Here is a 16,023-nt window from a genome sequence, read left to right as displayed (position 1 = left end):
ACGAGAGCAATTCTTCTTAACCTTACATTAAGATAAGAGCAATTCTTCTTAACCTTACATTAAGATAAGAGCNTAGTAGGCAAGATATAGACGAGAGCAATTCTTCTTAACCTTACATTAAGATAAGAGCAATTCTTCTTAACCTTACATTAAGATAAGAGCAATTCTTCCTAACCAAATCAATGAAGCGTAAACTATTGGTCAAGTTCAGCATCTGCAATATTCCTTCATTCTAAGGCTTGATACAAAGTTAAAACGATGGAAAATTTAAAATTTACCATCTAATGCACAGTGGACTCATCACACAACAAGCTTGGAACTTTATATAATATTTTTAATTTCTCCTTTGACATTCAAAAGGATGTTATATATATACAAAAATTTCCTGTTTTATACAAAAGATTCACACAAACACATCTCACAAATAAATAAAAAAAATATACAAATTTAAACAAATATATGACATGAAAAAATACTGATAATAAACTTACACAATTAACACAATGTTTTAAATAGATCACATGATTGACATAATAGATTAAATATACAGTTCATGGCTGAATAACATTCAGATATGGAACATTTACCTTATCAACCATAAACATAGCTAGTTCACTGATCAATGAAGCTAGTAGCTAGGAGAGGGAATGTAAGCTCCTAAGTTCCAGAGCTAGTATCGTCAGAATGGCTATAAACATTGATTCTACAATAATTCTAATGTTTTACCAAGTGCTTTAATAAGGCTTGATTCCAAAGGCACTGAATTTGATTTAAAAGCAAAATAAGACAATGACACCCTTTTTTGCAAAACTCATCACAAGGTATACTGTTTTCTCTTGGTGGGAGAACTGAAAATATCCTAAATCAATGTAAAGTTACCTGATTTAAAAAGAAACGTTTGAAGGACATCTAATACAGATATACAAAATTTAAACAAATAACAGTTTAAGATTGGTAAAAAGAAGGTGTCATCAAGACCAGAAACCTGTGATCATAACAACTCGTAAAATATAAAGTGTGTAACAAAAGAGATCAGATACAGGAGTTAGTTGTGAGGACCAGACCAGATGGTCCTTATAATGTTTATCCTGGACAATTAGTACAGATACAATCCCCACTACTTGTACATTTGAGTCACAAACTCGAGAGCTAGCCCTCGCCTCACTGATTATCTGTAACTTGAAGAAGACTGTTGACAAACCGTGCCTGTCCTCTTTGAACTCCTCATTATCCCTGAATGACCTTCAACCAAAGTGGCCTCTGGTGATTCGTTAGTGATCTGTGAGTGTCCTCCTCAGGGAGGATCCCCTTCCCATGTAGGTTTAGATAGCTCCCCCTATAAGGCCTGGACACGGGCACCTGACATGCTGGAGGTAGGGGTGTTGCGAGACTGCTGTGTGGATTGGAAGCGGGACGGACCCGTTGACAGGGAGAACTCGTAAGGATCCATGGCGCTGGTGTACAGGTTGATGCGGTCCTCTGTAATAATTAAGTGTGTAAGAAATCAGAAACCATTCTTTTAGTATCATTTGTCCATTTATATGTATCTTAACTATTTATTATATATATATGCCAGTGAAATGTTCAGTTTTATCATAGCCTTGGGCCATTGTACCACCAGTTTTATCATAGCCTTGGGCCATTGTACCACCAGTTTTATCATAGCCTTGGGCCATTGTACCACCAGTTTTATCATAGCCTTGGGCCATTGTACCACCAGTTTTATCATAGCCTTGGGCCATTGTACCACCAGTTTTATCATAGCCTTGGGCCATTGTACCACCAGTTTTATCATAGCCTTGGGCCATTGTACCACCAGTTTTATCATAGCCTTGGGCCATTGTACCACCAGTTTTATCATAGCCTTGGGCCATTGTACCACCAGTTTTATCATAGCCTTGGGCCATTGTACCACCAGTTTTATCATAGCCTTGGGCCATTGTACCACCAGTTTTATCATAGCCTTGGGCCATTGTACCACCAGTTTTATCATAGCCTTGGGCCATTGTACCACCAGTTTTATCATAGCCTTGGGCCATTGTACCACCAGTTTTATCATAGCCTTGGGCCATTGTACCACCAGTTTTATCATAGCCTTGGGCCATTGTACCACCAGTTTTATCATAGCCTTGGGCCATTGTACCACCAGTTTTATCATAGCCTTGGGCCATTGTACCACCAGTTTTATCATAGCCTTGGGCCATTGTACCACCAGTTTTATCATAGCCTTGGGCCATTGTACCACCAGTTTTATCATAGCCTTGGGCCATTGTACCACCAGTTTTATCATAGCCTTGGGCCATTGTACCACCAGTTTTATCATAGCCTTGGGCCATTGTACCACCAGTTTTATCATAGCCTTGGGCCATTGTACCACCAGTTTTATCATAGCCTTGGGCCATTGTACCACCAGTTTTATCATAGCCTTGGGCCATTGTACCACCAGTTTTATCATAGCCTTGGGCCATTGTACCACCAGTTTTATCATAGCCTTGGGCCATTGTACCACCAGTTTTATCATAGCCTTGGGCCATTGTACCACCAGTTTTATCATAGCCTTGGGCCATTGTACCACCAGTTTTATCATAACCTTGGCCCATTGTACCACCAGTTTCAATCTAATTAAAATTATATCTTCACATCGCTCCCGATTACTGATATGTCGCGTTGAAGATCTAACAACATCCCATAGAGGGTCATGTTCAGGCGACCTTTGCATTAANGAGTCACCTAGATAATATATTGCAACTGCCTTTCAATCATTGTTGTGCATTGTCTTTTGAGCATATAGAAATCCTGTTTTTTAACGTCTGCAAATTTTGATAAAACTTGGGAGTTATCATCAGCCTGCTCATTATGCCCCACATTTGGGGACACTTATTATTCATTTGAAGTTAGATCTTCTTAACACTATGTGTATCATTCATGTCTCTGCAAAACAGTTTTACCTCTGACCTTTTATAACAAATTCAACCACCATCTACTTACCAGTTACTGCTTAGGTGTTATATATTCAACCTGTGTTGAATTTGCCTTCTAAGAGCAAAAACAAATCTGGGTTTTTTCAGCATTATATCATAAAAATACTAAATCACACATTGTACACCATGCAGGCAAAGTCATGTTATTACTAGACTACAACAAGACAAGCCTATAATAGTTCAACAACCAGACAAATGTTTTGAAAGCATTTTTAGAACTCATAAATATTCAAAAGCTTTTAAATTCACCAAAGTAATGTAGACCTGATATGGATTTGATGTCAACATGTTTAAATTTATAGTTTCTGCTATCAAGTACTTGCATTGCTCATGTAAGTCAAAGCATTCTTAAAGACATGACGTCCACTACAAACATGTCATTCAATACTTGTATGAACAAAAAGGCCACATATGGAGGTACAAGCACAGCATGCCGAGCCTGCTCAAACCGGTCTATAATTTATAACTAGCTAAACTGAAGAAATTCTCAACATTTTTGACACAACTTTACTGGCAATTTTTTTTGTACTGAGTTATTTTCTTCAGTATAAAGAATTTCAATAACTGGAATCAAAGACAACCAGAACTTGACCTTACATGTACCAGTAGTAAGATGTATCAGTCAATTGTTTTGTCGAGAAGATCTTTGTTTTTAACAAACTTAATGCAGTAATATATTACTCTTCACTGGATATGTGGTATCTTTCTTGGATTGATCTGAAAATCAAACATGATCTCAAAACACATTTTTTCTTGTTTTTAAAGAAAAATATGGTAATACGGTCACCCTACACACTGAGTGAGCTATCTAATAATGAAAAAAAGGAAGTAATCGGTAGCAAGAGTGCTCATTTAATTCACAAATTCAACAAGTGCAAAAGATTTCCTGCCAACAATTTAGATGTGAATATTCAATTCACAAATTCAACATGTGCAAAAGATTCCCTGCCAACAATTTCGATATGAATACTGGATTCACAAATTCAACATGTGCAAAAGATTTTCTGCCAACAATTTAGATGTGAATATTCAATTCACAAATTCAACATGTGCAAAAGATTCCCTGCCAACAATTTAGATATGAATACTGGATTCACAAATTCAACAAGTGCAAAAGATTTCCTGCTGACAATTTAGATATGAATACTGGATTCACAAATTCAACATGTGCAAAAGATTTCCTGCCAACAATTTCGGTATGAATACTGGTTTCACAAATTCAACAAGTGCAAAAGATTTCCTGCTGACAATTCAGATATGAATACTGGATTCACAAATTCAACAAGAGCAAAATATTTTCTGCTTACCATGTAGATGTGAATATTCAATTCACAAATTCAACATGTGCGAAAGATTTCCTGCTTACCATGTAGATGTGAATATTCAATTCACAAATTCAACAAGTGCAAAAGATTTCCTGCTTACCATGTAGATGTGAATATTCAATTCACAAATTCAACATGTGCAAAAGATTTCCTGCTTACCATGTAGATGTGAATATTCAACAGATCAAATATTTCAGCATGAATCATGTACCTTCCCGGCTGTGTGGAAAAGATTGTGTTTTATTCTGTCACTACCTCTCACCTATATCTCGTAAACATCCAAGGTAAAAGATGGTGACATTCCAACAAGTGCTGGACATTTTATACACGAGAACATCTTTATACCAATCAGTGATCACAACTACAACCTTACAACATCAATGTTGTGATGAATAACCTATATGTTGTCGTCAAAATTATCTAAAATGTCAAAAAGATGAATTCATACAAATATGATACATATGATTCATAAGGACTGGTAAAGTCATGGTGTTTTCCCTGACAAGGTGGGACATGTGGAATGTTGGGTTAACTATCCCTGACAATGTGGGACATGTGGAATGTTGGGTTAAGTTTAATGCTACACTTTTGTCTTTGTTTTCATCTATAACTTAATTGTAACATCTACATGAAATATGGATGCGCAATTTTTCCAAGCCAAACAAACAGTGTATTTTTTCAAAACTATTATTCAGTAAAGCTAACCTTTATCGGCTCTGATATACAGATAACCTTTATATTCTGCAAAGTTAACCTTTGTCAGCTCCTATATACAGATGACCTTTATATTCTGTAAACCTAACCTTTGTCAGCTCCTATATACAGATGACCTTTATATTCTGTAAACCTAACCTTTATCAGCTCCTATATACAGATAACCTTTATATTCTGTAAACCTAACCTTTATCAGCTCTGATATACAGATAACCTTTATATTCAGTTAAGCTAACCTTTATCAGCTCCTATATACAGATGACCTTTATATTCAGTAAACCTAACCTTTATCAGCCCCTATATACAGATGACCTTTATATTCAGTAAACCTAACCTTTATCAGCCCCTATATACAGATAACCTTTATATTCTGTGAAGCTAACCTTTATCAGCTCCTATATACAGATAACCTTTATATTCTGTAAACCTAACCTTTATCAGCCCCTATATACAGATAACCTTTATATTCAGTAAAGCTAAACTTTGTCATCTCTGATATACAGATAACCTTTATATTCTGTAAAGCAAACCTTTATCACCTCTGATATACAGATAACCTTTATATTCAGCAAAGCTAACCTTTATCAGCTCCTATGTACAGATAACCTTTATATTAAGTAACGCTAACCTTTATCAGCTCCTATGTACAGATAACCTTTAGATTCAGTTAAGCTAACCTTTATTAGCTCTGATATACAGATACCCTTTATATTCAGTTAAGCTAACCTTCATCAGCTCCTATATACAGATGACCTTTATATTCTGTAAAGCAAACCTTTATAACCTCTGATATACAGATAGCCTTTATATTCAGTAAAGCTAACCTTTATCAGCCCCTATATACAGATAACCTTTATATTCTGTGAAGCTAACCTTTATCAGCTCTGATATACAGATAACCTTTATATTCAGTTAAGCTAACCTTTATTAGCTCTGATATACAGATAGCCTTTATATTCAGTAAAGCTAACCTTTATCAGCCCCTATATACAGATATCCTTTATATTCAGTAAACCTAACCTTTATCACCTCTGATATACAGATAACTTTTATATTCAGTAAAGCTAACCTTTATCAGCCCCTATATACAGATAACCTTTATATTCAGTAAACCTAACCTTTATCAGCTCCTATATACAGATAACATTTATATTCAGTAAAGCTAACCTTTATCAGCTCCTATATACAGATAACCTTTATATTCTGTAAAGCTAACCTTTGTCAGCCCTTATATAAAGATAACCTTTATATTCAGTTAATGAGCTACTTACCAACTTTTTTCTCTGAGTAGGCACTTGTTGCTGTGTCTTTCCAGTTTGATAGATACCTGTAGCATAACATACAATAATCAACACTTTAAGTATTGGCAAAATTAATCCTGATACAAAACCGTTTATGTCCTGCTTTTCCTTTTTATTCAAATTTCAACCACTTCTTTCAGTTGAACTTTAGTAATTTAGAAATATGACAAAAACTGAAACATTGTTTTTAGTGAGAATTTATTTTCTTATAGCAAATTTTGATCTCTCTATAAGTCAATGGCTAAGAATTGTAAACCTCTCTGAATAGTTTAACCAGAAATGTTGCCAATAACAGCAGCACTTGTCACTAGGTTCCCTGCCATTTGTGACCCACTACATGTCTATGTCACAGTAAATTGCTGATTTTTTCTGAAATACTCCACCACTCCAAATATAGGGTTTAACATTGTTATAGGAGACATGAATTGATAACATCTATAAAGTGGGCCCGATGTGTAAACAAGAATTCCACGGAAGTGGATGTGTCGCCTGTGCAGGAAGCTGGGAGATTACGAAGAAATAGATACACTTTTTATTTCAAGAAATGATGTAAAAAGTAAGCAATAATCATAGATTATGTTTTTGGATGGCATCATATTGTTATATAATCTGTTATTCTGGGAAGAATACCAAGTTTTAAGGCACTTGCTATCTATTTATAGTAACAGTGACCTTGACCTTTGACCTTCAGACCTAAAAAGCAATCCCAAGCAAGCACTTTTGGTAAGGAAGCACTGCATGAAGTTTGAGTTTGATCGGCCCAAGGAAACTCAAGTTATCGCACGAAAGCAGATTTTCTATTTATAGTAACAGTGACCTTGACCTTTGACCTTCGGACCTGAAAATCAATCCAAAGCAAGCACTTTTGGTAAGGAAGCACTGCATGAAGTTTGAGTTTGATCGGCCCAAGGAAACTCAAGTTATCGCANAAAATGACTTGTCGGTAGGTGGATCAATTGAATTCTGGAATAGTCCATAGTAATAACTGTGGTTGTGACATACTCATCAAAGTTTAGGCTAGTTGTCCAGTCGAGGAGTTCATCCACTTCCCAGTCCTCCAGTGCGTCTGGACCCATCTGATCGACCGTTGCCACCATTCCCGCTGCAGCGCCCTCTATTAACGTCACAGTCTCTTGGTCGTCAGACTTGGCTTTCAGCATACCTTCTTTATACCTGTAACATAGGTGATGTTTAAGTCTATCAGCACAAAACAATAAAGAATTATCTAAATTATTGTTTATAAATTTGTATTGATGGCTAGTAATCTATATGGTACTTGTGATGGCTATGTGTGATACATATTGGACTAATGATATAATTCAACATTCCATCTAACACTTTATTTCATTCTCTTATATCGTGTTCAGTCAAAGTACATCGTCAAATCATACACATTTTTAACAGCAACTAAAATTCTCCAAATACTGACTCTAGGATTTATCAACAAGAGGCCCTTTTGATGATTTACCTCCATTGGCACTATTGCCCATATTGCTCTCTGCCCCTCTGCCCCTCTGCCCCCCTGAGAGGCAATACCCTCCATTTATACAACATTGAGCTCCCTTGCCAGAAGGACTTCAGTCTGAATCCCTTAGCCATTTTTAACTCGTAGCATTTCATAGGAAAAGTTGACAGATAATGGACAGGCAGAAAGAGGATTGACACTGTGTCATGGCATAAGCTCACCAAAGGTAAGCTAAAAGCTTCTAACAAAAGTGTTGCAAATTGGAATTTATAATTGTTGATTGATAGCTCATTTAGAAGGGAAAAAAAACAAACATTTTACACCAAACATAACAGGAGCAGACAAAAATGGGACAGCCCAGGCAAGAATTCAAGCAAGTCAGTTTGAAAACCTAAACAGTTTGAAGTGAGCTATCTGGTGAGCAGACAAAGTTCAAACCACAACTGATAACTGCTGTAACCTACATTAACATTATTTGTGATAGTACATGTATGTCTTACATTTTCTTCATCCAGTCAATCTTCTTAAGCTTTTTCTGTTTTTCTACATCCTGTCTTCTTATTATCTAAACAAAATCAAGAGATATACATGTAAGTATAAGTCCAACTGTTACATTAGTAACTTTAAGTGATTGCATTGTATCTTTAGAGTTAAAACTTTTCTTTATATTTTGTTTTTCGTTTAACAACAGAAGTGCTATCTCCTCAAATTATTTTTTGTTATAATTTTACTTTGCACACACATATTTACAGATATCTTTCCCAAAATTTACAAGGTATAGATAGATCTTAAATATATCTGATATCATACCTATATTGAGCTAATGGGCTAAATCCAAGCTGTAATTCATTTGATTGTGCTTTTGATATTTATATAGAACAATCACTGAATCGGATAACAGATTCCCAGTGACAAGACACTCACCTTGTCATGACTAAACTTGTATTTCTTATTGGACGTCTCCCATGTGATGGGGTCAGCCATGATGTGGTGTATGAGGCGGTCAGATACCAGCCTCCAGCCGTTGTTCTCTGACCGTCTGTACCAGCCACACTGGTCTGTGACACAAACATAAGTAATTCCAACTTACATGTACAATAAACACATTGTTAGTGATTATATGAGCTACACATTCAATACACCCTCATCATATCACCTGAGGGTCACAATGACGTAAGCTCACCCACAGAAAATAAACTGTCCAGACAGAAATTTTCTAACATGTGTTCTACTACATGCTGTAGCTATTTCAACGATATTCTCAGCTGTTAAACATTTTGTGAAAGTCTTTATTTTTCAATTTTCTTTCAGGCAAATGGGAATATAAGGAAAAACACTGTATTTACATGTCTATTGTGGAATTAAGAATGATCTGTTTATTATATATAGACATTGTTACTGACTGACAGTATCACGTTAACAGGACTGACCATCTGGCGTGGGACCTTTGCGGAAGTTGCTATGGACGTCCTTAGCCATCTGTAGTTTGACAGTAGCAACAGTGTAATCCTTAGGACTGTTGGCACACATGTCCTGGATGGGTCTGTGTGTGAAGATCTTGTAGTAAATGTTGGGTGGGAACCGCTCCTGTTGTAGAGTTAGACAGTGATTACATGGAAAGTATCAAACATAAAACAGTAACTCCAACCAAAGTTCACCTCTTTATAGTTCATTTCTGTTCAAATTTGAATAAGCTAGAAATGTGTATGTAAGACATAAATATCCCACTCCAACTCTTAAGAACTAAAGCAAGTTCACAAAATACAAGGTCAAAGGTCAAGGTTACAAAATGTCTTTAACATGTTCTACTCATGAAGTCACATAAGCATGTGATGTTGCTGGGGGGGGGGGGCATACAAACAAGTCAAGTTTTACTGAACAATTCATTCAACACTAGGTGTAGAACCCTGAAACAGAAAATATTTTTACAAACTCTAAATCAAGCTGTTGCTTTGTTTTTCAATATTTTGTCTTTCACACATGTTGATTGTGAATTAGACTCCAACAGTGTATGTAGACTCAAAAAGTGTATTTAATGAGATTTTCAAATGTAGGTCAAGGATTCTGTCTCTGACTACAGTGTTAATGAAGGCTCATAAAAGCTTACAAGCTCCTATTTTATCATAGACAAATAATTCTACCGTTCAAAATGTTTAGCTTGTTCTACAAGTTACTATAACCAATTTCAACTTGTCCTTTAAGTCATAGACAGGCTATACTTTACAATGAATAACAAAAATCAACTTAAACAACATCAACATACTTCATTCCAGATGTGACCCGTTGGGTTGTGATATTGTCCCGTGTCTGTGAAGAGGTAATAGAGTACTCACCCCTGCCAGTCTGAACTTGACATGCACTCCAGATGCTGCATCTAGGTACTTGGACTCATTTGGGTTGATACAGCGTAACATGAGGCTGGGGTTACCTCGTGCCTTAAAGTTGATGAGATCCCTGTAGTACTGGTACACCTGTATGTCCTGTAGAAATAACATATCACAACCGACGGTGAATCTCACAGCAAATATTACAGACAGTGGCTGAGACATTACTTAATGGTTGAAATATCACTATCTGTATTTTTTTGTATGTCAATCTGACTTCAAAAGTGTCAAGAAATTAATGATAATGTTTGTGTGAAGTTGAGCAGATTCTGCCTGACGACATGTTTATAACTGATAAATCACAGAACAGCTTGTTTATAACTGATAAATCACAGAACAGCTTGCTTATAACTGATAAATCACAGAACAGCTTGTTTATAACAAGATTCCTACTATATGGCGTCTCCAAGCTTTCTGTATGATGACAGCGGCCTGCCTCTCCGTCAGGAACTCCCACTTGCGTTTAGGGGGTGGAGGTGGAGGTGGCGGCGACACAGTGACAATTGGTTGTGGACTAGGTTGTGGACTAGGCGCTGTAACCTCGATATTCTTCTGGCGCTGTGCTAACCACCATTCCTGAATGTAGTTGGCACAGAACTGCTCAAACCTGTAAGTTGTCGGTCGACATATAATACCACATAGGTAACATAGAAGATATAAACATGATGACTAATTCAGTTATACAGTGGATTAAGTATAAAAACAGTTTTCCTATTCTAGGCATCAAAAATCAGAAATCAGTCTTAACACAACTTTTATGCTATTGAAAGATATACTATTGAAACATGTAAATAGAGCACATTTTCAAAGACTTTTAAATTCAATATTGAAATTCCAGATCTATATTACTGGTTTATGGCTCCAGAATCATAACAAACTGCTTACTTCTGAAGTTCTGAAGAACTTGTTCCCTTCTCCTCCATTTCTAACAAGTAATGCTCATAAAACCCTCGAATCTTCTCTGTACTAGGAGGGCCTTCACTATCTTCCTGTCAAAGTAAATTATAATAAAACAATCATCCAGTTATTAATCTTGTTCCAAATAACTTTTGCCTTGCAAAATTGGTAAATATTTCAACGGCTTTATTAAAATGGGTAATTCAGACTTTTCATAAAGTACAGGCAGCAGGCCAAAATGACCAATTCAGTTCCAATTTTGGCCTGCTCAAATCACCTTTATCTGGTATATCTCATATATATTTTTACAAAAGTTGGTCAGTTAAATAGGTCATTAAAATTGGTCTGTTCAATTAGAAGTTGGTGAAAAGCCTTGGTTATCATGTCTGATGTTTGAACTTGGAATGATACTTTGAGAGGTTTTTAACTTCACACTTACAATATTTTTTTTATTTTGTAGTCTTATCAAAAAGAACCCAACACTACTATCACTTCAAAAAAAGCATGAAAAAGATCAATATGTCATATTATCTCCAGTATGCTGACTTACCTCCCCTTCCACGAATTCCTCCTCTTCCCTTGTAGTGTGGTGCATACTGCCACTGTACACAGCCGTCTTACTGACCTTGGGGTTTACTGTCCGATATAGGTTACATCTGTAGGTAGATAACAAAGTCTTAGGGGGTTACATTGTAAACATATCACCTACCCCCTTCTCACCATAAACAAACCATATCCAATGTACAATTCCAAATATATAATTATTGTTCAGATTCAACAAATTTGAAAGGTTATATTGAATTCAAGATAAAGGGAACACTCATTTGAGAAAATACTGTGCTCAGAATCCATTTAAATTTTATTAAGCAATATGGGTCCTACTGTGAGACATTGCTAAGGAAAAGATCAGAGATACAATTACTACCAACCATTTACCAGTACAATTACTACCAGTCATTTACCAGTGCAATTACTACCAGTCATCCACCAGTACAATTACCACCAGCCATCCACCAGTACAATTTCCACCAGCCATCCACCAGTACAATTACTACCAGCCATCCACCAGTACAATTACCACCAGCCACCCATCAGTACAATTACCACCAGTCATCTACCAGTACAATTACCACCAGCCATCCATCAGTACAATTACCACCAGCCATCCATCAGTACAATTATCACCAGTCATCTACCAGTACAATTACCACCGACCATTTACCAGTACAATTACCACCAGCCATCCATCAGTACAATTACCACCAGTCATCTACCAGTACAATTACCACCAGTCATCTACCAGTACAATTACCATCAGCCATCCACCAGTACAATTACCATCAGTCATCTACCAGTACAATTACTACCAGTCATTTACCAGTACAATTACCACCAGCCATCCACCAGTACAATTACTACCAGCCATCCACCAGTACAATTTTGTTTTCAGATATCAGTTCAAAACAAATGCTATCTAATGAGCTACATCATGAGCCTGTAAATCTGACTGGCTGTTGTGTACTGTTGTCAGTCATCAGTGTTTAATACTATTGCTCTAGCAATAGTTTTAACCATTGATAATGTTGTTGTTTTCCTTCCAATCTTGCTACAGTCAAAACTGTTTAATAAGAATTTTTAATAGAGTCAGCTACAGCTTTTATTATCATTACAATGTATTAAGGATGCTGAAATCAACCTACTTTTCTGATACCAGGTCCCCCTATAAGGGAACTTTACATCACAAGATGATATACTTTTTATTCATAATCTCAATTAAATAGTCGGGGACATAAAAATATTCCTTTTCTAATATTTTTTTTTCTCTCTCACTACATTAAGAACATAACAGTTTAATCGTATATAACAAACTTGCTATTTTAACAATGAACTTTATAAATCGTGATTTTTGAAGTATACCTTCCTCGATAGCCCCTCCAGCATCTCTGTATTTCTATGGCAGCTGCTCCTTTAGCATCGTCACTATCACCGTCATACCTAATGAGGGACTGTAGGGAACAAGTCATCCAAATTACCACCAACATATAAATATATAACAAACACTTAAAACACTCACCTTTCAAACTCTCCTCATCCAAAGTTAGTATTGATATGATCACAAACTTATCATAAACCTGTTACAGTTCATTATTAGCCTTGAAATATTAGCATCTTTTTAACAAAGCAATTTTTCCTGTCAATTGTGTATATTTGATAAGTTATGAAACGCATGTCCTTAACATACCCGGTAGGGTAGAAATAATCATTTTGCATTGGTTATTGGGGCAAGTATACACAGATTTTCACTTGCAAAATCCATTTGCCACATATATGCCATAAGACCTGGGCTTTTTCTTGTCCTGAGAATACAAACAGGAATTGATACCCTATTTGTCAGTGTTTACTTAAAAATGTTTTTATGTTAAATTAATATGCATATGACATTTATCTAGAAAAACTGGTATGAAAAAAAGGAAGAATTGAACTTATCCCAGTCACTGGAGACATACCTGTCTTGCTTCCTTTGGTAATGCTGCCAAACGAAGATCCTTGCTGTAAGGACCATCTGGAACGAAAAATTGTTGATTCATATAATCAATAATTTATCAAAAAGCTTTCTTCATTCTGTGAAACAATGAAGATTTTACTTGCATTAACATCCAAGACTAAACTAATCTGTCTGAAGTACCAATATAGGTACAATATTTTGGGACACACAACAAAAATTCTGACTCCGACCGCAGTGATCTTGACGGCTGATACAGGGTAACAAGCTGCTCCTGTACGTACTGAGGAGCTTTTCCATTCAGTGCCTTGTATGTGTATACCAGAATTGTGTACTGCGACCTGTATCGTACAGGTTACCAGTTCAACAAATAAAGCTCAGGTGTGATGTGTTCTCTCTTTCGAGTACGAGTACGAGCCATGCTGCAGTGTTATGGACCCTCTGCAGACGACTAGTTAGTTTGTCAGATATACCACAGAGCAGGGCATTACCATAATCCAACCAAGAGGTAACAAGTGAATGCACCAAAATCTTGCATGCATCTGCACTTATAAACTGCCGAATACAGACGATGTTCCTGATCTGGTAGTAACAGCGTTAGATCTGAGGAAATGCATGGTTTGCATTCAAATCAGGAATTGACAGAAGCTAATAAGGCTATCTGACCTATCTCATAACTAACTTATAACTACAAGAAATTGCATGATCTTGTAACTATTATTTATCCTCTCATAACTTTCCAAATATAGACCTCATTCTTTTCTTTGCTGCTTTTATTTTAATCTTGTTAAAACATAAAACATTACACTATTAAAGCATGCATAATAGCATTTCATAGCTCTCTTCTTCTATTTCCGATCAGGTCCTTCAGGGTTATAAATCAAAATTAGTCAGTACTTTTTCAAAACTTGAAGATGTTATTAAGGATTATTGGTTTCCATGTACAGGTACAGCAACTTGTTCACCTCGTATCATCTTTATTTTTCGGCCAAATACATGTCATAGCTTACCGTCCAAGGTGTTATCCAGCAAAATTTCGTCTGCTTCTTTCTCGTCCATAATTGTCGTCAGGGTGTCGACATAACCGAAATTTAATGAGATTTTAATCCCATATCAATAAATATTATTACAGAACAAGCTGGTTGCTAATTTCAACAACATGGCGGACAACGATACGGACTTGCGCAGTGAAAAGCTAGAAATAGACGCGAGTCATCTTTCAGTATTACACGCGCGATTTTATTAGAGTTACGGTTCTTGGATATCTAATATTTTGTTATTTGGGGGCCTTCTTATTTTTTTGTATTCTGAAAAATATCAAGGAGAATTATTCGTAAATAAAATAAGTATAAATGAAATAAAAAAAAGAACATACTATACATATTTTAGTGACATTATATAAATTTGATGTTTCAGCAAAATATATGAACTCTGGTTATAACATAGTGGTGATCTGGACATATCTTAATAAGAATAGCAGAATAACCAAATTTCTCTGATGGAATAATCCAACCTTTGGAGTTACATCAATTTCTATAAAGAAAAAAAGTATGATCATTAGCTCTATTGTTATTTCAAATCAAATATCATGACAACTATCTTAAAGAATCAAAAGGAATTTGAGCCAAAAATAACCCCCTAAATCAGATTTTAGATCCCATTGGCATCCCTCTTACTACAGGTTGGCTACTACGTACAGACCAAGGAGAAGGTTAACCTGTGGAGTGGAACGTGATGGTCGATTGGTAGAGCTTCTGTCTAGAGTTTGGAGGATTTGAGGGACTGAATCATATGGGTCTCTGTCCCTGCACCCCCTGGAAGAGGAGAGGACACCATTCATTTACAGATGAAAATAAAATGGTTTTAAATGTGGGAAAAAAAAGCTATGTTAATTTGTACAAGACAGAAAAGGAAAGCATGTGCTAACAAATTTAACGTTATTTTTAATGATACCACTCTTGAAAATGTAAAATCAGAAAAGCTTCTTGGAGTGATCTGCATTGATGAACATCTGTCGTGGGATATGCAAGTTCGAGAACTTATTAAGAAAGTTGTTTTTAAACTACACCATCTTAACAGAATTCAAATGTTTTGTTACCCATAACGTCCAGAAATACATACTATAACTGTTTTATGCTTCCATACTTTGATTTCTGCTCTAATATACTGTACAACCAAAAGTATTCATAAACTCGAACGAATTCAAAAGAGAATTGCCAGATCCATTCTTGATGCAGATTTTTCTTCACCATCTGAACATTTATTTAAAAAGTTAAATTGGTTGCCTCTTCCCAAAAGAGTGGCATATAATGAATGTATATTAATGTACAAGGTTATCAATGATTTTACCCCTACATATCTCAAAACACACACTTTAGTCCAGGAAAGTCACAACAGAAACACCCGCACCGCAACTTTTCAAGCGGTCATTTTTATATCAAGGACCAGATCTT

General features: G+C 36.0%; 1 protein-coding gene across 1 annotated transcript; it reads right to left on the bottom strand.

Annotated features, from left to right (window-relative positions):
- Window positions 1-317: 317 nt before the first annotated feature.
- On the bottom strand, window positions 318-14,761 carry LOC110464132 (uncharacterized protein C11orf65 homolog). Its single transcript, XM_021519198.1, has 13 exons — window positions 14,581-14,761; window positions 13,575-13,630; window positions 12,985-13,073; window positions 11,618-11,723; window positions 11,056-11,159; window positions 10,564-10,777; window positions 10,120-10,266; window positions 9,217-9,373; window positions 8,711-8,844; window positions 8,287-8,351; window positions 7,324-7,494; window positions 6,292-6,347; window positions 318-1,479 (listed from the first exon to the last, which is right to left on the bottom strand). The coding sequence occupies exons 1-13, from the start codon at window positions 14,627-14,629 to the stop codon at window positions 1,337-1,339; spliced, it is 1,491 nt and encodes a 496-aa protein (XP_021374873.1). The 5' UTR covers window positions 14,630-14,761; the 3' UTR covers window positions 318-1,336.
- Between the last annotated feature and the right edge of the window lie 1,262 nt (window positions 14,762-16,023).

The sequence above is a fragment of the Mizuhopecten yessoensis genome, unplaced genomic scaffold, assembly GCF_002113885.1.
Source record: "Mizuhopecten yessoensis strain PY_sf001 unplaced genomic scaffold, ASM211388v2 scaffold10963, whole genome shotgun sequence".
NCBI lineage: Eukaryota > Metazoa > Mollusca > Bivalvia > Pectinida > Pectinidae > Mizuhopecten > Mizuhopecten yessoensis.
The sequence above is the reverse complement of the archived record's forward strand: the minus strand, read 5'-3'. Positions and strand labels throughout refer to the sequence as shown.